The sequence below is a fragment of the Camelina sativa genome, chromosome 13 (genome assembly GCF_000633955.1).
Source record: "Camelina sativa cultivar DH55 chromosome 13, Cs, whole genome shotgun sequence".
Taxonomy (NCBI): Eukaryota; Viridiplantae; Streptophyta; class Magnoliopsida; order Brassicales; family Brassicaceae; genus Camelina; species Camelina sativa.
The window spans coordinates 11,052,309-11,077,185 of record NC_025697.1 but is presented as its reverse complement, the minus strand read 5'-3'; the positions used below and the strand labels follow the sequence as shown (position 1 = coordinate 11,077,185).

The 24,877-nt window shown below is 31.8% G+C and overlaps 4 protein-coding genes and 1 pseudogene across 4 annotated transcripts; 2 read left to right on the top strand and 3 right to left on the bottom strand.

Moving 5' to 3' along the window:
- Window positions 456-2,615, top strand: LOC104736424 (RNA polymerase sigma factor sigE, chloroplastic/mitochondrial). The gene is made up of 5 exons (XM_010456401.2): window positions 456-1,172; window positions 1,269-1,415; window positions 1,495-1,731; window positions 1,825-2,088; window positions 2,174-2,615. The coding sequence occupies exons 1-5, from the start codon at window positions 456-458 to the stop codon at window positions 2,369-2,371; spliced, it is 1,563 nt and encodes a 520-aa protein (XP_010454703.1). The 3' UTR covers window positions 2,372-2,615.
- Window positions 7,943-9,640, top strand: LOC104736423 (probable WRKY transcription factor 30). Its single transcript, XM_010456400.1, has 3 exons — window positions 7,943-8,287; window positions 8,386-8,520; window positions 8,874-9,640. The coding sequence occupies exons 1-3, from the start codon at window positions 8,016-8,018 to the stop codon at window positions 9,385-9,387; spliced, it is 921 nt and encodes a 306-aa protein (XP_010454702.1). The 5' UTR covers window positions 7,943-8,015; the 3' UTR covers window positions 9,388-9,640.
- LOC104736422 (arabinogalactan peptide 16-like) lies at window positions 9,918-10,764 on the bottom strand. Its single transcript, XM_019234911.1, has 2 exons — window positions 10,373-10,764; window positions 9,918-10,212 (listed from the first exon to the last, which is right to left on the bottom strand). The coding sequence occupies exons 1-2, from the start codon at window positions 10,488-10,490 to the stop codon at window positions 10,139-10,141; spliced, it is 192 nt and encodes a 63-aa protein (XP_019090456.1). The 5' UTR covers window positions 10,491-10,764; the 3' UTR covers window positions 9,918-10,138.
- Window positions 11,508-14,151, bottom strand: LOC104736421 (inactive leucine-rich repeat receptor-like serine/threonine-protein kinase At5g24100). Its single transcript, XM_010456398.2, has 3 exons — window positions 13,912-14,151; window positions 12,296-13,642; window positions 11,508-12,138 (listed from the first exon to the last, which is right to left on the bottom strand). The coding sequence occupies exons 2-3, from the start codon at window positions 13,575-13,577 to the stop codon at window positions 11,579-11,581; spliced, it is 1,842 nt and encodes a 613-aa protein (XP_010454700.1). The 5' UTR covers window positions 13,578-13,642; window positions 13,912-14,151; the 3' UTR covers window positions 11,508-11,578.
- Window positions 16,526-17,771, bottom strand: LOC104738135 (annotated as a pseudogene).

Genomic DNA, 24,877 nt, shown 5'->3' with positions numbered 1-24,877 from the left:
ACTGCAAAGGTATGATCAAAACGATTTTGCTTCGTCGATATCGAACACAATTTTTTTTTTAACAGTCGAAGAAGAGCTGCTCGATCTTTCTTAGTACAATTTTGTCGATCAGTGTTTGTGCCCACGCCAGATTTTGTCTTTGCGTTTATTGAAAAAAACTGAATTTTGGATTTCCCGATCGCTCTTAAATTTTCCAGTTTTATGTAGAATTTGAGGTTTTTCCCGATCCTTGTTCATGGTAGAACAAGTTTATTACATTTTTTTCTTTGTCAAACAAGTTTATTACATATCTGCCCCAAATTAGATCAATAGTGTGTCCTGTCGTATAACTCTACTGTAGTAACTGTCAACATTTTGAGACATTATTTATAATTTATACGAGACATGTTTCTTCTAATGCAGAACAATTCAGCTTATCAGAAAATTTGAAAAGAAGTTTCAGCCTTTAGATAGTGATGGGAGTTGTGTTTATTTCAAGTTCAGCAGCAAGATCACCACTCGGTTTAAGCACCGATCTTTTGACAATACATCGGTCTTCCCTTAAAAAACCATCCATTGTCGCATTCAAAGCCGATGATTCAAGCAATTCAGCTTTGATCATTCCTCCTCGAGAACAAGTTTTGATCCCCTCGGAAAAGCTTAATGAGAAGAAGAGAGTAGTCACGAAGAGGAAGCCGTGTAAAAAAACCCCAAAAAAAACAAGTTCTTTGGATGATCACAATGCAGCTCCTTCGTGTTCCTTAGGTGTTGACTATTACAACGAAGCTGCTGCTAGACTTGAGAACATATACAAGCTTAGTCCTGCAGCAGTCGAGGATGATGTTGTTGATGGCGGATCCAAAGCTAAAGTTTCAAGGAGGAGAAAACGGAAACAGAGTGGTGAGGTCGAGAAGAAAGTAGTAGTGAGGAACAATGTGAAGAAAGATAAGCGTTTGAGTCTTGATAGACGGATAGCTTTGAAAAGGAACTGTGAAGAGAAACCATTTGTTGTTGCTTCTGCTGAGAATAAAGTAACTAAGAGGCAGCAAGAAGAGGAGAAGATCGAGAGGCTTGTGCGGGACTATTCAGCTTCTAATGATATATTGAGCTTGGACTGGAAAAAAATGAAGATACCTCCTGTTCTTTCTTCTACTGAACATGCTTGGTTGTTTAAGTTGATGCAGCCTATGAAGGTATTCTTCTATTTTCTTGAATATAGCATTGAACATGTGCTTGGTTATATATTACAACCTATGCTCAATAGTTTTGGGGGCTTATAACATTTCCAGGCTCTACTTGAAGTGAAAGATGAACTGCAAAAGAAATTGGGAAGAGAGCCGAGGGAAGCTGAAATAGCTAAAGAGATCAACATGACCACTGGTGAAGTTAAAAAGAAAATTGAAATGGGTAGAGCTGCAAGAAACAAACTTATTAAGGTGAGTGTATTGATACCGTTACCTTTCTTAGTAAGGCTATTGTTATTTATGGTTATTGAGTTTTGTTTCCACATTGCAGCACAATCTCCGCCTTGTCTTGTTTGTTATGAACAAATATTTTCAAGATTTCACCAATGGACCGAAATTTCAAGACCTTTGTCAAGCTGGTATGAAAGGGCTTATCACAGCAATTGACCGTTTTGAGCCGAAAAGGAAGTTTCGTCTATCGACTTATGGTTTGTTTTGGATAAGACATGCCATCATACGGTCTATGACAACCTCAAACTTTACTCGTGTTCCATTTGGACTTGAATCGGTATATATGTTACCCTCTTAAGCTCTTTCTCAGATACAGATTGTTCTGCAGGGACGACGTTACTTATATTTTTCTTTGTTGAAACCAATTCAGGTTAGAGTTGAGATCTATAAAGCGAAGATGGAGCTATTTTTTGAGCTGGGGAGACTCCCTACAGAGAACGAGGTAGTTGAGAAACTCAAGATAACACCTGAGAGATACCGTGAAGTATTGAGGGCTGCAAAACCTGTTTTCTCACTAAATTCAAAACATGCGGTTACTCAAGAAGAATTCATCAATGGAATCACAGATGTTGATGGTGTTGGAGCTGATAACAGGAGACAACCTGCTCTTCTTAGGCTTGCTCTCGATGATGTGGTAAGTTTCACTCTTTCATCTACTTACATAATCATCCGGGGACTTATGTTAGTTATTTGGCTCATGATTACATTTTCATATTCAGCTCGATTCATTGAAGCCGAAAGAGAGTCTGGTTATTCGACAGAGGTACGGTCTTGATGGGAAAGGAGACAGGACTCTAGGAGAGATAGCTGGAAATCTCAACATCTCTAGAGAAATGGTGAGGAAACATGAAGTCAAGGCTTTGATGAAGCTCAAACATCAGGCCCGAGTTGATTACCTTCGCCAATACATTCTCTGAAACCAAGCTGAACCACCCCGCTCAACCATTTGTGTATACTTGGTATGACTTCCCGAGCTACTTTAAATCAAACCATCTTATCACCGTTGTATAGTTGTGTATGTAATATCAGAGTTACTTATAGCTGCGTTAAGTGAATCACAGTCGTTGTATTATATCATTAGTATACATACCCATACTGAAAAGTTATACATGTAAAGTTTCAAGTTTGAGACATGGTATGCATTATTTTCACAAAACTTAACCGGTTGTTTCCTAAGAAAGCTGAATCAATGGAACCGGTTTTGTATAGTAATTTTACTCAAAAACGTATTGCAGGAACACTGAACCGGTGTGAAATAAAGATACAATTCTACTAGTTTTGACCCCGGTTTGATTGAACTTCGAATAGCTTAAACTTAAAGCCAGTTTAGAACGGTGCTAAAGAGTCTTACAAGAGTTGACAATAGTGTTACACCGTTGATTCTCGCCTTCTTGAAGTCTATTACACGGCAACGAACGAACCTTTTGGTCTTTAATTGCTCTTGTCTAGTCATAATATTCCTGCCGTATACGTATATAGACAATTCGAATTACAAAGTTAATTTTCCGAGTTATGGTGAATGTGAAGTGAAGCTTATATTAAATGTGAAATGTACCTAAAAAATAAATTATATGTCGGTTTGGATTTACAATGAGATGTTAGGGTTTAGATTTTACAATTAGAACAAAATTATATGTCGGTTTGGGTTTACAAATGAGATGGTTAGTGTTTAGATTTTACAATTAGAATGAAATTATACGTCGGTTTGGATTTATAAATAAGATGATTAGGGTTTCATTTTTATAATTAAAATGAAATTATATATCGGTTTCGATTTATAAAAGAATGGTTTAAATTTTTAATTTTTTAATAATGTATACAAATTTATTTTCTTATTTTAGAAGGGGGTGAATGAAGTATTGCTCATTTTTTAAACCCAAGGATTGCTCATTTTTTTTTTAGCATAAGAGGGAAGACAATTTGCCTCCCACTAATTTATTAAGAATTTTCAGTAGGTGACACCAGAGAATGGTCAAGCCATTATCATCACAAAATCTTAGTCACACTTCCAATTAGCATTCTAATAATGGTGATGTCATTGAATGGCTGTCATAACATGTAAATGTGACATATATCTTTTTTAAGGTTAGCGTTTGTATTTTGATGAACGGTTGTGTTTGTGTTTGAAGATTACTTTTTAAGTTAGTTTTTAGCGGTTGTGTCTAATGTTTTTTTGCTTAAAGTTAGCATTTTCATTTAGAGTAGAAACAGTTCAAAGAATAAGGTGTGTTCGGACCCAAGGCAAGGCCATATCTAAAATTATTTTCATACTCAAAACTTGTATACCTAATTCTTTTTTTTAAACTAAGATTTATGTGCTTTTGGGTCCGGTTTATAGTTTGTGTTTGTATCTAGCATTATTTTAAATTAACTCTCTCGGTTTTAAATTAATTGTCGTTTTAATGTTTCGTCAAACATATTAATAGAATATTTAATTTTCTGTTTATCTGTAATTAATGTATTGTTTTAGTTAATATCATCAATTAATAAACTAAGAAAAGAAAGATAAAATTGGAAAATTATATTATATTATACATAGAACGACAACTAATTTGGAAAACAAATTTTTTTCTAAAACGACAATTAATTGGAAATGGAGGGAGTAGAAAGAAATGATTTTTCTTATTTATAAATTATTATATTTCATATGTAAGACTATATTTCATATTATAAATTCTTAAACCATTCAAAGTTATCTAATTTTTTATTATGTGTTCTAGACACTAAGCTATGGATTATCATTCATATATAGTCTAGTGTTTTATTCTTCGGAAAATTGGATATAATGTTGCATCTGTCCCTTTTTATTAGATTTTCTAGATAAAAACACAATGTTTAAGAAATCATAAAATATATTACTAAACATTTATTCAAAAAAAATAACCAATAGAAAAAAATATTGTAGAATACAAATGGTCATAACATACTAAATAAATATAACTGATGTAAAGAAATCAGAAAAAAAAAAGATCTTGTAAAATGAAACAAGAAAAAAAAAGCTAAAAATCCTATAATTTAGAACAGAGGATTAAATTTAATTATATCATTGTCATATTATTAATTCGGAAGTACATTTGGTAAGATAACAAGATTTACATAATTATCTCTTGCCATTTGAATAAATTATCAAAAATTGAAGTTATTATTTGTAATATTTAAAAATCATACTTTAGATAATTCTAAAAGAAATTAGTATCAATAATTTAAATATTCTAGATACTTTTAACTAGCTAAAAAAAAATATGAAAGATAAATTATCGTACTTGTGAGTAATCAAAACAAGAGTTTACAAATCCTCTTTGGAGAAAGGCATTATACAAATCTCTAAACTTTCTGACAGAAGCTGATATAAGTGTAAAACAGAACAAAAATCTCCCTTGTAAAACAAAATTTCAACATCTCCGGCATTAACATAAGAGACATGTATAGAAAACAATACATGATTTAGTTTACCTTTGAAATACATCTTTGATAAACTGCTTCTTTGCTCCTATCTTTCACCCTGAGAATTCATATAGTAGATAGATTCAACAAAAAATGGAGCTCGTAGTCATAAGACTACAACAACAACACAACACATATAAAGACAAAAGTGTTATGCTTGGGCTAATAGTACTGGGTTTGGTTACCTTAAGAAAGCTTTCTCATGCTAAGAAATGTTTATGAGTCTCAATCTTATTTCCCTAAAAACCAAATCCCAATAGAGAGATTTAAGTGACACAAGCTTAAGATATGTAGCAACAACATTTCCAATTTCTTACACATAGTTAGAATAATTCCAATTCCAATTTCAATGATAACCTAATTTATTTAATCAATCAAAGATTCATAAACCCTAAATCGAAGCAAGTGTGAACGAATCAAGATTTATAAAAAATCCTAAATTGATAAAAACCTTTGAATAGGCAAGCGACTTTATCAACAAGAGAGTCTTCTTCCTCTTCCTCATCCTCATCTTCTTCTTCATAGTCGACAACAGAATCCAAAATTGGAATCAGTAGAATCATCTTCGCTCAATTCGCTATCATCTCCACTGAATCACAAATCAAATCTGAGAAATTAGATCACGACCAAAAGAAGCAAATACCTCAAACTTCGACCATCTTCTTCTTCTTCATCGTCGTCTTCTTTGCTGCTACTCTCGCCATCGATATCATCATCATCATCATCATCATCTTTGTCTTCCTCATCTGAGCTATAGTCATCAATGATCTCCTTCTCATCTGTCATTGAACTTTCAGAAAAAGCAAACGGGCTTTCAAAAATTGTCTACATGTTTAGCGATTTGGGTTTCGCAGAAAGAGAGGCGAGGATCTCTTGTGAACAACAAATCTCATTATCTGGCGAGAGCGTCAAGCGGGACTTCGTGGTGCCAGATTTGGGAGTGAGAATCGAGAAATTTGATTCCAGATTGTTTTTAGATTTTATTCTCTAGATTTTTAAAATAATTGGAACATTGACAAATAAGCAAAATTAGAGCTGATTTGATTCATGTTTTAATTTTATAACTGATGTGTCAACACCAGCTTCAATGTTGAGGCTGATGTGTCAACACAAGGTGAGAAACGTTCTACTTTTATTGTTTTGATGTCCTCACATGTCTTGCGCTTCTTCTTCTTTTCACTCTTTGTAGGAGTTGTGTTGCTCAGGAGTAGCTATGGAAAAAACGGTTCACCTCATTGTCCTCCAGCTACACCTAATGGTCAATATTGGGGTGAGCTATTCTATATAGTACTGTTTTCCTTTTTATTCTTTCCTTTCTTCATTCCTATAACTCTTCTAACTTTTTTCAACATTTGTGGGATGTCCTATAGGTGCTGAACTGGCTCTGGCCATCGAGAAAGAAAGGACTTTGGCCATCGAGAAAGAAAGGGGTCAAGGACGGGCAATGGCGAGGAGTGTTTGTGATATGTTTATATTTTACATTCTTTCATCATGCATTTCTCATTCATTTTGTTCTCTTAACTTATTGTTTTGCATTGTTTTTAGTCTCTTTTTCAAAATATGCATATTTAGGTAGTCTTTGCATTGGTCTTACATATTGGAATATTTCACGTGTTTAGAAGATGTTCAGACTGTTGGAACCAAATGGACTCGAGCGACGCAACCCCAGGATTCAAGTCATGCGACTCCAGACATACGACTCCAAGACTCACATCATGCGACTCCAGACATGCGACTCGATCGACGCTCCCGAGAGAGAAGCAATGCGACTCGACCGACATGCGACTGAAACGCGTTCCCAGGAAGAAGCACCAGCATCCCTCTCGATCCACCACGCATGAAAGAGATGTCATTCTTCTACAAAGTTGTTCATCTCATTTTTATCTATCTCATGATGCTTGATTCTGGATCCGAGTAGTGTTAGGGTTCTTGAGGATACAATAGATTAGGTGGAAGATCTTAGTATGTAGGATGTTTAAGTTTAGATTCGTATGATTCCTTTCTGGACTAGAGTTAGAAATACTAGTTTCTCTCTGATCAATTGGAACTAGGTCTTAGACACTTCCACACCCAAAATGTGTTTGATGAAATGTCTAACCAACTAGTGATAGATACCTACATTTTCTAGCCTAAGAGATTAGTTGTCTAGGGTATTTGTTGACGTGAATGAATTGGTTCGTCATGCCTGTTTGACCATGTTTCTCTAGCGAGAGCTAGGCTTGGAAGTGTTTGAGTTTGAGTAACTTCTGCCAAAAGATTAGATTAGCTAAGTTATGATGTTCATTGTCTAGGGATAATTTGCTTGTGGCATGTTAAACACTATGTAAATTACTCATATTCATAGCTAAATATGTTTCTATAATTTTTATGGGTTGGTCTATTAAAATAAATAAAATATATTAGTCGATATCAGATAAATTAATGAAAATTATTACGCTAATCCTAACCGGTACCAAAAAAAAAATACTATCCATCTAAAATTATAAAATCTAAATATTACTGGAAACATATGTTTTTTTTAATTAAAAAATTATCTCGCCATTTACAGCAAATCAAAATCTAATAGATCTATATTACTAATCCCAATCTAATTAAATTTAATAATCCAAGAAAATTAACCAACATATTCTCATTCTGATTATTTAAATTTCTAAACTCAATACTAATTTATAGCAAAACGTAAATCTACAATAGAAAACAATAGTATTTCCTAATTATAATGACAGCTATTAACAAAATAATTTTACAAATATTGAATAAATGATTATGACTCTAATCTTAAAAAAAAAAACAAAAATCAGATCGTGTAAGTAAAACAGATTCCAAAAATATGAAATTTAAAAACAGAGGATCGAGAAGCAGGAAGCCAGGAACTGGTCAACATGTTGGACTTTCCAAATTCATTGACTAAAGACCGGCCGTCTCACTTCCTCCACATCAGCTTTCTTCGTTTTTCAGTCAAAAAGTCAAACTCTCGCTCTCACACATCCTCTTTATATTCTCTTTCTTTCGCAGTTTCCAGAAGCCATGCAAAAAAAAAAAAACATAGTAACAACCAACAATACCTTAAAATACTTTAATAATCCATATTATTTTTTTCAGTCTTTTTAGATCGTAATGGAGAAGAAGAGTAGTAATGGAGATTGGGAGAAGATGAAGAGAGAGATCAACGAGCTAATGACAGAAGGAAGAGACTATGCACACCAGTTCAGATCGGCTTCATCTCAAGAAACACGTGAACATTTAGCCAAGAAGATTCTTGAATCTTACCACAAGTCTCTCACCATTATGAACTACTCCGGCGAGCAAGATTCGTCGCATGCTCACGATGGTGGAGGAAGCCCCAAGAGTGATGATTCGGATCAAGAACCACTTGTCATTACCAAGAGGTACACACAACACACTGTTCCGTATCTATAAACTGTAACGTTATAAAGTTTTTGTTTTGCATATAGACTCATATAATATTTAAAAATGTAAAATATAGTTCGAAGAAGTCAATGCCAAAGTGGACTCGGAAAGTCATAATTACCCCTGGAGCTGGTATTGACAGAACACTTGAGGATGGTTTCAGTTGGAGAAAGTATGGCCAGAAGGATATCCTCGGAGCCAAATTTCCAAGGTTATTATCGTAATGTAAATTAATTAGGAAAATTAAATTACAATGTTCTCATTTCAGCCCTTCATTATGTATTTTTACTAAAATATGTGACAGGGACATAGTCCCTGTTTTATTACTCATTTTTTATTTTATTTTGTCTATTATATATATACATATTACATTTACCAATTTTATTTGCTTAACAAAACGAAAAAATTATATGGAGATGTAATACAGATCTTCTATGTAGCTTTATATATATATATATATATATATATGTGTGTGTGTGTGTGTGTGTGTATGTATGACAAATCATAAAATATACAAGAAAAGAAAGTTTAACTAATGTTTTTTTTTTTTTTTGTGTGGTATAGAGGATACTTTAGATGCACGTATAGAAAATCTCAAGGATGTGAAGCTACAAAACATGTCCAAAGATCTGATGAAAATCAGATGCTCTTTGAGATCAGTTACCGAGGAAAACATTCTTGCTCTCAAGCTGCAAATGTCGGTTCAACCATCCCGGCACAAAACCTCGAACCGAACCAGACCCAAGAACACGAAAATCTTGACATTGTGAAGGAAAGTCTAGACAACTATAATCATGAGGCACATTTGCATCACAATCTTCACTATCCTATGTCCTCTACCCCAAATCTTGAGAGTAATAACCCGTATATGCTTCAAATGAGAGATCACAACATGGACTTTTTCGGATCTACTAGTTTCTCTAGTGATCTAGGAACTAATATCAACTACAATTTTCCTGCGTCTGGCTCGGCTTCTCACTCTACATCAAACTCTCCATCCACCATCCCTTTGGAATCCCCGTTTGATAGCTATGATCCTAATCATCCATATGGAGGAGGGTTTGGAGGATTCTATTAATTCTTAGTCATCCACTTAAAGGAGTGACTGGAGTTTTCATAATAGCTAATCAATTTCCAATTCAAGTATCCTAATTACTTGTCTATTCACGTTTTTTTGGTTTTGCTTATTCAAGCCTTCTTTTCAGGGTCTATGTTGAAATAAATGGATTTATACTCCATATGATCCTTGTTATTTAGCTTATAATCCATGGTTTTTTTTACCATATGTTGTTGTACCACATTTTAATATTTTTATAGCAAATTTGAGTCTTCTTTTGGCTATTATATTTACCAGCCTATATTTGAGATTGAATTTCACCAAGTGGTGTTTTCACAGGCGTTGCAAAATTTACAATGGCATTGATAATACTTGGAGATATTATAGTTAAAAAAATTAAACGTGGAAGAATATCATTTGATTATTAGTAGCATAGTGGTTTGTACTTTGTACTATTGTTATTGATATATCACAATCTGAATTTAAACTTGTATAATACATATGCTATTGATAAAAAAAAAATTATTTACGATGTTGAATCTGTGAATAAGAAAGATGTAAATCGATGAAATTTATTTCCAACAATTGAACGCACATCGACTTTATACAAAAGAACTTCTTAACTGTATCCTCAAAAAATTAGAAAACCTCTTTGATGATCTCTACCACACATAAAAACTTTTCTGGTCTCTCTATTTAGTTATAATCAAAATGCAAAAATAAATAAATAATTAAACTAAATAGAGACCAAGATTAAATTGAAAAAGGATCATTAATGGATGAGATATGTGAGGACCAAAGCCACCAACATAAGGACATATGCTATGCCTTGGTCTATCGCTGTTCCTGCAATATTTTGTTCGAAATTAAAATTAATCATCCGAAAGAAATATTATAGTCACACATCTAACAAATTTTCAGAAACCTTATTTAAATGTTAGTTTCACATTAGTCATTGGTTTGCATTTAACAATTGATTACGAAAGAATATGTATAAACTACTCACCGTCGCTTGTTGGAGCCGGAGCAGGAGCCGCGGATTGAGCATGTGTCATTGGCAACAAAATGGTGAAAACTATCCATACGATTGTCGAAACGACGAAGAAAAGCCTCGAGAAGGACATTTCAGTTTTTTTTTTGTTTCCTCCCTCAATATATATCTTCAGTTCTTAACTTCTTTTGTTAAGGTTCTTCCCTCTCATTAACTCCCTAATTTGTGGGAGAAGGATTTTAGAGAGGGCAGAACAAGGGAGAGAGGAAAATGCAAGAAAAAAAATACTAGGCAGAGCGATAGAAGAGGTAATGAGAATTATGAGAGTTTCTTTTGGGATTTTATTGAACAATTATTCTTTCCTTTGTCGACGACCCGCATCTCTAGGAACAACTCATGTTTGCCTCACAATTATTGATGCTTTTAGAAACGGGAAATGCAACTAGTGAATGTGATTGAATTCATCTCGTACTCACAAATTGTGGTTGGTCCACAAGAAAAGATTAAGCTGTTTTCCAGCTTCTTATGTCCAGCTTGGTCACATGCAATAATTTTCTCGCTATTATTGCCGTTAATCTATAATTTGTCGTTTCATATTTGTTTTTGTGGTAGTGTATACTGATTATATCATTTATTACTGCCATTTAAAGCGGTAATTCTGAAGTATGACTATTAACTATTCACTATGTCCCTAATAGATTGATGTTCTAGGATTTATTTTTGTCTCTAAAAGATTGATGTTGTATATTAAAAAATTAAAATAGTTTTTCTACTTTATGCTTTTTCATATGTGTCATTTATCTAATGGTTTATTTTTTCTCTCTCATTCAAAAAAATAATTAGAAATTAATATGACTAAACATCAATCTATCAGGAACAACAGAGTGAGTATTATATTTGGTTGTTTTGATAAATGAATCATCTCAAAGTATTTCTTTTGTCAACATTAATAAATAAGGATAAAAATCCAAATTATAACAAAAAGCATTTTAAAATCCAAACATAACTTCATTTCTATATGTTGAAGTTTAAATCATCAAGATTATTATGGAACTAAATATTTGATGGAGCAAGTCCTCCTAATTTCCATCTAAATGTTAAACACCGATAAAATTTAAAATTATCTAAATGTAGAGAAGTGGAGCTAAAATTTTATATATCTGCCAGTTATGATATATTATTATAAATCATAAATGCCAAAACCCCGTAAAATAAAAAATTCTACAATTTCCTCTCAATTTCCTCCAAAGTCTCAACCACTTTCACCATCTCCGGTCTCTTTGCTGGAACCCTAGCGGTACAACTTGTCCCTAACTGCAACATCTGAAGCAACTTTGCTTCAACGTTAGGAGTCTTCACAAGCTCTAAATCAAACACTTCACCTGTCCATTGTTTTGCAATAACTTCATTAACCCATACCACCAGGTCTATCCCTTCCTTTGCATCATCCATACTTGATCTTCCGGTTAGTGTTTCCAGCATCAAGATTCCAAAACCGTAAACGTCTGATTCAGGCGTCGACCTCCTCGTGTTGGTTGCTTCTGGGGCACGGTACCGTCTGGCTGATGCATTAGCCCTCGTAACCGGATTGGTTAACACAGCTAAACCGGTTTCTGATATACATCCATAATCTTCCGAATTCATGAAGACGTTAGAAGATTTGATGTTGCCATGTGCGAGCTTGTATGTGTGTATGTGAGCTAGGCCTTTTGCTACTCCAATCATGAATCTTAATCGTGTTTCCCAGTTCAAGGGAACATGTCCCTCCTCGCCGTTCTTGCCTGCCGGACAAGAAAAAGAAAAATAACTTTCTTCAGATGCAAGAAACTAACATTGTCAAATAAGTTTTAAATTTGTTTGCGTTTATATTTACAAAACTACTTTGTATACTATTTGCGGTTGAGTATTTCATAACAAACTGAAAAAGTTAGAACTTACCATGAAGAAGATGAGAGAGACTGCCTTTAGAGTAATAATCATAGACCATAAGCTTCTCTTCCTTGGAACACACGTAAGCTCTCAAAGGAGCAACGTTCTCATGCCTAATGTTTCCAACGATCTCCATTTGATGTTTGAAATCTTTCCGCGACACCACTACGTCCTTCAATCGCTTAACCGCGATGACCTTAGAATCTTCTAAAACCGCTTTATACGTCATACCAAAAGTGCCTTTCCCTAGAAACTCTGCCGACGCTATCAACAAGTCTTCCAAGTTAAAAGCTAGATTGCTTCCTTCAAAGAACATAACTCTGTTGATTTCGCTCTTATCCTCCATGTCTTCAATATTCTTTTCCTTTCCTAATTTAGAAACTTCCTTCTCACTTGGCATCTTCTGCGCTGGTTTCAACTTCTCTGGTGTTGTTTCTGTCACTTGCCTCCTCTGCCTTTTCACATAGCAAACGATTATCACAACCGCGATTAGGAAGAATATGACGAAGCAAAGGCTTATCGCTATCGCGAGAATCGCAGGTTTCGAGATATAGATCCCCTTTTTCTCTTTCTCTTTTTCTATAGGAGGGATCACCGGAGGAGGAGAGGCAATTTCGTAAACCAAGTTGTTGCCGGAAAAAGCCGAATTCCCAAATCTTCTCATAGACTTTGGTATTGATCCGGTGAGATTGTTGTTGGAAAAGTTGAGTCTGCGTAGACCGGAGAGATTAAGATCCGGAATCTCACCGGAAAACGAGTTTTCAGCAAGGTCAAGCGAGTCGAGTCCGGTCAGGTTAGCAAATCCCGCGGGAATACTACCGTTAAACCGGTTACCGTACAGATCAAGAACGGTGAGATTGGTCCACGTGGCGTAATCCGACGGTAATGGGCCGGAGAATCTGTTGTTGCTGAGACTAATTGCTTTGAGTTTCGTAAGCTGCAAGAAATCAACTGGGAACGGACCTCGTAGGCCGTTGGATCGGAGACTGAGGATCTGAAGCTCCGATAGACGGCTGATAGTTCCCGGAGGGATCACTCCTAGAAGACTCGCTCCGGGCAAGTGAAGGGCAGTGACACGTGTGCCGTCTCTGTCGCACGTGACGCCTGGCCATGTGGCACATACAGGGGTGCTTGCGTTCCACGTTAGAGACCGTGGGTGAGTGATGTTGTTGAGGAAGTAGAGAAGGGCTTGTCTGTCGTCGGCAAGGTCACCGGCGACCGGAGAAAACAGAGCCGATGATGCAAAGAAGAGCAATAAAATAAAGTAAAAGATGGATAATCTTGTACTCATCTTCTTAATAATTTTCCTTAGTTATTGATTTCAACCCTTGTGAAGAAAATTTTCTCTGGATATATCTGCATTAAATAACTTATAGAAGTTAAAGATGAATTTTTTTTTAATCAATGATAATATTTGATGATAAATGGAGATTTTAAAGATTTTGCAAAAGAAACAAATAAAGAAAAACATTCCTTTAGTTTTCCCAATATTTTGTTTTCCCATCATTATGCTTATAACTACTTTCATGGCTACAATGACATTTGAATAGAAACATTCTAAAAGTTTAACTTATCAAATATATGACCCAAGCAGACTTCAGACGTACGTAAAAAAAAAAGCTTACCGTTCAAATGTGGAATCTCATTGACTAACTGAAATTTCCGGTTGTATATAGTCTGAATTGAGAAAAGAGAATGTAAAAGATATATATGACTTATGAAAATTTAGAAAGCAGAGAAGAGAGTAGAGAAGAAAAAGGAAGTTTGTTCTGCAAAACTATAGGCAATGGAAGCTATTGATTATTGAAGAAAGCCATAAAAGAGAACTATGGTTTAGGAAAGTCAAACCGGTTATCGAGACACAATAATTGGTTAATAGACGTTTGCTTTGAGAACATTTCTGGTTCAAGGAGCTTCGGTGTTTCAGATTAAAAGATTCGGAAGTTGGTTTATTGAAAACACAATTAGTTGGGGCGTGATGGTGACAAAATATTGGTAATGATAGAGGATTGTTACAACTTATAAATCATTAAAGGCAATATGAGCTGTTAATTCAGTTTCTTTAATTCACATAAAACCCCTCATATTTTGAAGTTTCTCAACCTTTTCCCCAAATCTAATATGAAGCCTAAACAATATTGTACATACTTGCGTAGTTTGAGTTTTGCATGCATATTGCAATGCTTCACATTATATAAATTTATAAAGGTTTTAGAAGATAGAATTTTCGATTTGCATATATCAAATTTTCTAAAATTGCAAAAAAAAAAAAAAAGATAAAAAAATCACCGTAACAACATATATTTAGTGAGTTTGAAATTCATTGTTCATCTTTTCAACTCAATATCAATTTTTTAATAAACCACTACGCTATGTCTTATTTAGTTTTAACCCTAGAACTGCAATGTTTTCCAAATTTAAATTAAGGGGAAACCAAAGTAGAAAACTTTCTAAGGTAAAGGACCTTTTCGCTATATGAGCCTATATAGATGAGTGTATTTAAAAAGTCTATACATGTACCGTACGCACATGCACCTGCATGAAACATTTGTATATCTAGTGATTAATATAACATATTGATAAATTAAACCATATCTTTAGCAATGTAACTTCACATGATCTGCGAGCATCTTATAATCATTGACGTAAAGTTTTTGCTTGATTAATAGTTGTTTATTAAGATATGTTGTTTGTTTGTGCTTGTTTGTTGTGCATATATTATTATTAGTTACATGTGCGGCCAAGTAACGATGACGAACAATGATAAACGGAGAATTGTTTTTGCAGCTTATTATTTGTCTTTATAGTTTTTTTTTCGGTCCCCAGTTGCTTAATACAGTCGTCGCACTATTTAAATAAGCAAAAACTTATCTCAAAATACAACATTAAAATTTCAAACGTCGATGAGAAAGTGACAAGAGTACTAATGTACGCGATTGTGAAGGTGGCGATTGTAATAATCTTAGAGAAACTTCAACAACATTATTCATACAGGTAAAGTATATATATTTAGTAAGTTGTTTTACTCAATACAGTAAATTCACAACACAACACTTGGGTATTTACGGATGCATTACATAATCTTGATTCCCGACTTGGAGTAAAATTTCGATGCAAACAAAATGTTTTTATTTTATTTTATTTTTGCTGAGTAAAAATTAAGTATAAATCCTTGTTTAGCAACTAATTAATTATAACAACATTCGTAACTGATCAGAAACGCTCAGATATATTTCTAATGCGAAAAATTATAAGTATTAAAATTTTAATTAATCAGTTCTTTTTTGCAATTTGTCACCAATGTATTGCTAAAAACAAAAAAAAAGAAATTGATGGAAAAATGATTAACATGTTCAAACATCAAAGTTACTTAGCAAAAAGAAAACATCAAAGCTGATTAATTAAAAATTTAAAACTTATAATTTTCGAAAGAGCATCTTCGAGGCTTACTCGGGGATACTACAAGGGCTTAAAGATGCAAAGGTCGAGCTCATGATGCCATACGCTCAACTTCTCATACAATTCATTGAGCACGTATCAAAAGATGCCCAAAGGGCCTAGAGCGTGGTGAAAGCGGCGGTGGAAGACGCATGGGACAAAATACAAAGCAATTGTTCAAGAACTTCACATTATGTGGCGAATGGCTTAATGTATGTTTTCAATCAGAAGACGAACACCTCAAGGAAATTGCAGTTTGGACTCATGGAATGATCGGACAGCTCGTGATGTGAGCTCTTCATCCTCAAAATGTCTTGAATTTGGTTTCTTGAGTCTATGAGTGTGATGTGGATAGCGGTTATATATACATTTTTGTTAGCTCATTAATTAAAAAGGATACATGAGTGCGATTTTTATTTAATAGTGCATCTTTCTGTTTCTCCTTTTTTTCTTGTTCATAATCATAACCAAACTATCGTTTTTTCTTTCTCATCTCATATATATATAGCTTCTTTGTTAATTGTTATCATCTCTGGAAATATAATATCCAGAATGATCCAGAGATTGATGATAAAAAAAATTACATATCCTGCAGACTACAATGCTGTGATTTGTTAGTGCAAGTGAAACAGAGCTGCAAGCAATCGAATATAGCAAAGTCTTTTTGTTTGAATCAAAAGTCAAAGCAGAGAATAAAACAAGAAATCATAAAGTTTGAATTGTTCTTTCAGTTGAAAAAAAAAAAAGAACCACAAGCAACTTGCAACAAACACAAAACCTCTCTCTCTCTCTCTCTCTCTTTTAAATAAACAGAACACTCTCTACGTTATGCAAGAAAGTAAACACTTGATTAAAATCTCTAAACTTATGCTTGGGGTTTCCTTCAAGGACAACTCTTCTAATCCGGTTGGTTTTGTGATCCAGAAAATAAACAACCAACTCTTCAAACCTGATGGGTGCAAATACAATCTCTCCCATATCAGAAACGCCCAAGATTTCAAGGCGGCGATGGAGATTCCCAGTAACACCTGTATGAAAAGATAGGTGCTCTTTGGACCACTCTTGTTTCTTGGCGTCCTGTAAAACCCACAAATAGAAACGGTAGACGTCTCCATTAGATTGAGTGACAAGAGCTACTTTCCCACGGTAGTTTATCAAATTTGTTTCGTTCAATGATGATCCAAGGCCCTCAGGAATAAGGGAAGCAACTTCCAAAATTTCAGACCTCAAATCAAACCCCACCAAGAATGGCTCCTTCATGGTATAACTAGGGGAAGCACTGTAATATAAGATGCCATCTATGCACACAGAATCATATCCAGGATAGTGAGGAGGAATGCAACAGTACTTGACCATTCTCCAGTTTTGAGCTCCTCCCAATGTTAGGACTTGATGTTCACAATACCGAGTAACATTGGTCAAGCACAACACTTTGTATTGGGCATCGATTGGATCATAACCTAAAAAAGATCTGACGATCATTTCAGTGGATTTGACAGCGGGTAAGGTTATGGACTTGCCTGTGACGGGGTTAATTACGAATTGTTCTTCACCATATAAAAAACAGATCAACCCATGGACATTACTAGGCTTGTTAGTTGTACCGTAGTTTCTTCAAGTGACACACCGTACTTGATAGAAACTCAGGTGGTTCCTCCACAACAACAACAACAACTTTGTTTAGTAGGTCAGCAACACCAGGCCCTTGTCTAAACCGGCCATTCCAGGCAGCCCTACGCAAAACCGGGCTCACAGGCTCACGCTCAAACGAGCAAAGTGAAGTAGAAACATGAGTTGATTTGGAGAAGAAGTACCAGTTTTCTTGATAACCCTTTATTTCGTTATTGAACGCGAAGAGGAGGCGAGGAGGCTGTTGGGAAGTCTGAAGCGAGTAGGATCTGATGAATTCTCGACCACCGATGATTGTTGCCCAAAACTTTGATACGCAAAGGAACCTAGCTACATCTTTCGCAGGCAACCTCAAGAGGATCTCGAACAACACGTCCACGGGAATTGGATCCAGAGATTGCTCATTCTTCTCCGACATGCCAGCCAACTCCGCTTTGTTTTTTTTTCCATTAACGAATTTTGAAGTAAAAAAAACTATTTAATCATATCTTATTACAGTAAAACCTCTATAAATTAATAATGTTGGGATCAAGATATTTTATTAATTTATAGTGATATTAATTTATTTATAAATTAATAATTATTATTTTATAGTGTAAATTAATAATTATTAATTTTTAGGTATATTTTTAATTGTTTAGTTTAATAAAAATAATGAATTGAGACAATTTTTGCAAAATAAGATAAGAATTTTGGATGTTGTAAATTTTATGGTATTGGAATTGAATGTGAAATAATTAAAAAATATTATTGACAATGAATTACAAATATTATAGACAAATTCACTTATACATATGACATAAATATTCAAATTTATGAATAAGAATATCTATTCTCGTATTTTAATAGTCTATCAAACTATGAAAATGTAAATGATGCATATTTAGAAATTGAAAATTTTAAAAAATTTTAGCTGTTTTATGAAATGTTATAGAATATTTTATATCATTATAGTTTGAAGATACAACATAACAATTGTTTTATATATATGAGGTTTAAGAGAAACATACTTTACTATATCAGCATCTAAATATATATATATATATATATATGTAAATTTACATGATTATTAATTTATGATATTATCGGAACCATATTTTACATGGGGATTTCAAAAAAAATATTATCTTATTATCTTATCGAAATTTGTTAATTTTTACACTGTCCCGACTTGGGACTAGCAAAATTTATTAATTTATAGTGTTTATTAATTTATAGAGTATTAATTTATAGAGGTTTTACTGTATAAAGTATAGTTTCAAAAGTTATTAACTCACCGGATCGTGACACGTGTCAATTTTAAAAATTACTAACTTATAAGATTGTGATAAGTGTCAATTTTACACAAATTTCTATTAAAAAAATCTTTAAAAAAATTAAGAAATAAAAAATTAGCTATTAACATGATCATGACATTTGTCACGTATACTGATGAGATGATGACACGCGTCAAAAAATAACATTAAATCTAAATCTACATAAAATTTACATGTTTATATCTTTAAAAATTCCTAAATCAAAAAGGAAAATTAACAAAACTAATCTATTTTCTACTGTACGCTAATTATATTATACATTTTTTCAATTAGATTTTGATATGTATAAACAAAAAAAATAATTCATTAGGCATTAAACATGTATATTATTATTAATCAACAAAAGTGAATAACAAATTTAAAAAGAATAGCATAAGTTATGTCAAAAGAATTCTTATTTTTGAAACGTAATAGGACAGCTAATTAAGAAAATAACATTATATCTACATAAAAATTATGTTTGTGAAGTAATCTTAGTGCAGTGGTCATTGGTAACTCCAATTGTATAAGGCACCATAACACGAGGGATCGAGTCCCGCTATATATGAATGTAGGGATTTGATTAATGAACCGGCATGTTGTGGCTCAAATGTTGACCAAAAAACATATTATTTGTTTATATCAAAAGCTTTGATCTTTGATTTTTATTTCCGATACAATTTTGCCGATCTATTTTGTGGTCTTTGATTTGTGAGGGTTTTTCAATGGAAGCTATCAGATGCAATGAAATGGAATCGAAGTATATAAATCCCGCTAATTTAATCGAAGATAGAGACACTGATGGAGGTTCCAAAAGTGATTTTACAGTTAGTAGCATTATAAGTTTGGAAGATTAGTCGGTGATTGTTCTGGTCAAAATCTAGAGTTTTCTCTTCTGAATAATGTTGATGATTCTGGTACTGAAACAAGAGCTGTTTGATCGAATAAATGAGAAGCGATTTTCAAATTTGGGAAGTTGGAATGGTAAACTGTTTTAAAATTGGTTTCAAACCGGATTTATGTGGTTTTCTATCGGATTTGGTTCGTAAACCGTTTAAACCCAAGTATATGGAGAAATATATGAGAACTTTTGATTCAGGTAGAAATAAGTTTAAAATTTACGATTCGAGAATATTCGAGACGAGGTCATAGTTTTAAGTAGTTTTGGTATAATGTAATACATTTCTGAGGAGTAAATAGGTCGCTGATCCTTAACTTGATTATGACATATGTCATGTTTTGGATTGTTTATAAAGTGTCTATTTTTTTTTTATTTGAATTATCTAAGACTTATATATACTATCGTGATTATAATTTTCAAATTTTTATTTTTATTATGTTATATTAACTTTTTTCTCAGTTTCTCAACTTTTATTAGGTTGGTCATAAATTCATTATAGTAAAGTAGATAACTTTCAGCAGTTGTTCATACAAAATATCTTTAGAGTAAAAAAAATTCATGGTTAAAAAAATTATGTCACAAAACAAGTTTAGTAATTCAAAAAACTATAATTATGCCAAAATGAAAGTAAAGAAATATAAATTTGTTTAATTTGATCATAATATATTGTATAGGTGGTGATAAAGAGCATACTTTAACAATAAATAATTTTGTAAGATCATAATTTTAATGATAAAAGATAAAGTAAGATTGTACATGATTAGTAATTAGATGTTGCATTGATGAACTATTTTCATGTAACATATTTTGTGAATAAGTTGTGTAACGTTTTAAAAATTTGACAATAATAATACTCACAATGATGAGTATTTGGCAAAAGTTTTGGTGGGATATAATTTAGCTTTAAATTATTGTAATAATTGTTATAATATATTAAAAATATATAAATATAAGTGTATGAAGGTAAATACAAATATGATTTTTTTCTAACTAAAATTATTTATATATTTAATTCAGGAAATCATTTTTTCTATATTTTTAAAAAGTTGTTTAATGTTTAGGATTTATTTTTTCAATAAATTTTAAACCCGCACATCGTGCGGGCCTTATCTAGTATATATAAAAGTAAGGTTTTGGTTGGTTGTTTTTTATTTAATGCTGTCTAATTTTTTCAATTTTTAATTTGTTTTCTATTTATTTAATTGGTTTAAACAATATTTAAGACTCATTTAACACAATACATTTCATTCACACATTAAAATAAAATTATAACTGAAAATAAAATAAATTATGCATCACTTATATTCCACCACACAATTTTATTCAAACACAATAAATTATAATTGTAACTCTCATAATTCTAAATGTAACTTACATCAATTCTTATCATATAAATAAGCATTATCCCATTCTCTCATTTTAGCATTCTTTTACTTTCTCATTTTCACATTCTCTCATTCTCTCATTTTCTTCCACAATACTTTAAATCATTTTTTTCTTTTCGATTTCTTATTTTTGTTGTATGGGTTACAAAAAAAACAAATGAAATATCATCATTTAAATTTTAATTTTAGAGACTACATGATATATATTTTACATTTTTCTTATCTATGTTTTACATTGTTATTTTTGTTTTATTTTTAAAGATTCATCTCCATTATCTAATTTGGCTTATCCTCTTATAAGTAATCATTCTCTACTCCTCCCCCACCAATATCAAATGTTGTTATATCTTATATGTGTTGTAAGAGTTTGATTCTATATTTTAATTTAGAAAGTATTATATATATTTAACATTGTTTTCAATTTTTAAAATTAAATTAATCTTTGGGATATTTTTATTGCATTTCATATGATTTTATAAGGTTTCGCTCTCTCCTTACTGGTCCATTTAGCATTTAATTTCTAAAAAATAATATTTATTTTTAATTTAATAAAAATGTAGTAATGTACATTAATATATACTTTAAATCCACATTTTACTACTAAATTATAACTGAAATTACATAAATTATGAATTGACTTTTTCCATTCATTTTCACTCAAACACACTATAAATTATATTTGAAACTCCTCTAATTAAATTATTTTAGAAATGTAACTTCCATCCTTGAAATCCTATAAATAACCATTCTCACATCATCATCCACCATATCACAAATTCTAAATATTTCCTTTGTTTTGTTTATGTTCTTCCATGAATTCAAAACTCATGGTAAGAGTGTGATTATACATTTTTCTGGATTTATCTTATATTTTGTTCAATTTTTTTTAATGTATTTCTCTCCTTATTATTTTCAATTTTCAGTTACATATGTATAATAAAAATTTGGTGGCTGTAAAAAACAATTATCGATGCAGATTCAACAACACTAATTTCAATCAAAGACCAATGAGGGAATCAAACTAAAAAAATTATCTGCATACATGTATATATATTTTATTTTTAAAAGTATGCAATGTTTTAACAAAATTAACTATTATAATAGAATTATTAAATCAAAATTTTTAACTCTCTCTTACCTCCAATTTTTTCTTGAGAATTTGTATACTCATCATTATAATTTGTGATCCAAAATATAATTATATAGTGATCATTATAATGTTTCTTTAATTCAAATTTTTGTAATTTAATGATTTTCTATATAAAAAACAATTTGATATTCCATTTCCAAAATTTTACTACAAAGAGGAAATCATTAGAATTTAACCTAGTAATATAGCTTAAAGTAAGGTGAATATAAAAGAGATAAAAATTAGATTAATATTTGAGATTTTTAATTGCATTTCATATGATTTTATAGGAAATATATGTAATTGATACTTCAAAAATAATTTTGCAATTTAATTATTAAATATTTTAGGTAAATATTGAATATAATAGTAAAATTTTATTTTTATCATTAACAATATTTTTTTACATAACTGGTATATTTTTATAATTTGAATAAATAAAATGTATAATTGATATTTAGAAAATTTGTTTGTTATACATGTAATTTTAAGGAGAATTTCAAAAATACATCTTTTTCAATACCACTTTCAGAAATACCATTTTAAAAAACTTTATTTTCTTTTCAGAAAGTTCTCATAATTTAGTTTTTACATAAACTAAAATAAATTAACATAACTAATACAACAACTCGCGCATATGTGCAGGATATTACCTAGTATTTATTAGAAAACAACGTTTTTCCTATAAAAAAAAGGGTAAATTATGGGCAGTAGCCAAAGGTAATGTTTTTTAATTACTTTAGGACATAGTAATGTTTAGGTTTCATCTTTTAGCCACAATCAAAATTTTGGACAATTATGCCCTGCAACTGAAGTCATGCAAAGTAAAGGGGAGTTACAGTTACTTCGTTCGGTTGAGTAACCATGCCACAAAAAATATAAATAAAAAATGAAATATTAAATATTATAAATTTATTATTATTTCTTCACTCTCTTTTATTTTCACATTTTTGTTCTGTTTCTAGTGTTATAACTATTTTTTATTTTTATACTTTTAATTACAATTTGTTTTTTTCTATCTTTTAAAACCCATTTTCTTAACTTTTTTTTTAAATTTAAATCGTACCGTTAAAAATGATTTGAGATTAACATTAACATATGCATATGTGTTATGTGTACCTACATGGTAATAAATTATATACTTTTATTTATGTAAATATTAAAATGATTTGTATATTTATGTGTACGTATATGGTAATAATTGTTACGTACATGGTAATAATTTGTATATATATATATATGAAAATACAAGGATGAAGTGTTTCTATCAAAAAAAGAAAAACATATATCAGGAGGAAGTGTATATAATAGTACACAAGGTTGTACATAGAGGTGTCAAACGGGCCGGCCCGCATCCATTTGGGCTGTCCGCGGGCAATTTCTATCTTCTGGACCACGACGGGCCAGTCCGCTAAGCCCGCAGACATAAAAATTATGTCCAAGCCCGCCCGCTAACCCGTTGGACTTAGGTTTATAAATTATAGAAATATCATATATATTCAAGCCAAGAGGAATGCCTTCTTCTTGTAGAAGATAATGGTCTAAAGAAGAATCCAACCGACAACCTTTAGATTGTACAACAACATTATCCTCTGATATTAGGTTTATATTTACCAATTTTGTAAGGTATATTACAACAACATTATCCACTGGTATCATGTTTATATTTACAAATTTTGTAAAGTATATTTTTGAAATTTTAGTCTAATCAACCAAATGTTTCTAATGTACAACTAAATATTGTGTACACCACTTCTACAATAGTACATAATCTAATAGACATATATATAATCAATATTACATACACCATAAATTGCATACACCTACATAGAATAAATTTAATGAAGGATGTTTTTGTAATTTTGCAATCATCTTCAACCTGAGTCTCCTTTTCTGCAATCCTAAAATTTTGCGGTCACCATTCACAGTTTTCTTATAATCTTTTGTGTTTGTACATTTATAATATTATATATATATATATATATAAATCTTGTAAATCTAACATATGTAAATATATTTTAAATTCAAAAAACTTAATATCATAAGTTTTTTTTAAAGATTGATTTAAGTTGATTACATTGAAAATTGTTGAACATGCATGAATTATAACCTTACTCGTCAGAAATAAGATGTGGTTATATTTTCTCGAAAAAAAAATAATAGTTTTCTCACCACAAATCATCTCTACTTCTTCTTTGTTTTTTCTCTTTTCAATTTTTTTTATTTTTCTTTATTTATATATTAAAATTAATTAGTTTAAATAAAAATCTGTTATATTTGGTGGAAAAGAAACCAAACTAAAAGAGAAGTTTGGTTACAGGGCATTATTGTGTAAAACACCATTTGGCTATTCTGGGAAAGGTGAATACGACTTTGTCAAACATGAAAGAAAAACAAAAATTGAAGTGGTCAATGAAAATTTCTTAAAAAACAAAACAGGAAAAAGGAAGATATTGGGCCATAGTTGGATTCAAAATATTAGAATGGGCTTTTTAGCATTAGGCTGAATATAAAAATGTAAACAGTTTCCAAGAAGCCACAGCTAAGAAAGATAGTCACATTGAAGCCATAAAAGATAACTATGGTTTAGGAAAGTTAAACCGGTTCTCCATACACATTGATTGGTTAACTACAAACCGGAAATACATGCACAAACGCTAATACTCGTTTGATTTGAGCACATTTCTGGTTCAAGGACAAGGAGATTCATTATTTCAGATGAAAGATTCGGAAGTTGGTTTATTATTGAAAACACAATTAGTTGGGGCGTGATGGTGACAAAATATTGGTAATGATAGAGCTAAACGTTTACCC

Excerpts from the sequence above, each read along its gene's own strand:
- LOC104736424 (XM_010456401.2), top strand. The coding sequence starts at position 456 with ATGGGAGTTGTGTTTATTTCAAGTTCAGCAGCAAGATCACCACTCGGT. Across the intron at positions 1,416-1,494 it reads CAAGAAACAAACTTATTAAG|CACAATCTCCGCCTTGTCTT; the intron begins GTGAGTGTATTG and ends TCCACATTGCAG. Across the intron at positions 2,089-2,173 it reads GGCTTGCTCTCGATGATGTG|CTCGATTCATTGAAGCCGAA; the intron begins GTAAGTTTCACT and ends TTTCATATTCAG.
- LOC104736423 (XM_010456400.1), top strand. The coding sequence starts at position 8,016 with ATGGAGAAGAAGAGTAGTAATGGAGATTGGGAGAAGATGAAGAGAGAG. Across the intron at positions 8,288-8,385 it reads CCACTTGTCATTACCAAGAG|TTCGAAGAAGTCAATGCCAA; the intron begins GTACACACAACA and ends TGTAAAATATAG. Across the intron at positions 8,521-8,873 it reads CTCGGAGCCAAATTTCCAAG|AGGATACTTTAGATGCACGT; the intron begins GTTATTATCGTA and ends TGTGTGGTATAG.
- LOC104736422 (XM_019234911.1), bottom strand. The coding sequence starts at position 10,490 with ATGTCCTTCTCGAGGCTTTTCTTCGTCGTTTCGACAATCGTATGGATA. Across the intron at positions 10,213-10,372 it reads TCCGGCTCCAACAAGCGACG|GAACAGCGATAGACCAAGGC; the intron begins GTGAGTAGTTTA and ends AAAATATTGCAG.
- LOC104736421 (XM_010456398.2), bottom strand. The coding sequence starts at position 13,577 with ATGAGTACAAGATTATCCATCTTTTACTTTATTTTATTGCTCTTCTTT. Across the intron at positions 12,139-12,295 it reads TCTCTCTCATCTTCTTCATG|GCAAGAACGGCGAGGAGGGA; the intron begins GTAAGTTCTAAC and ends CTTGTCCGGCAG.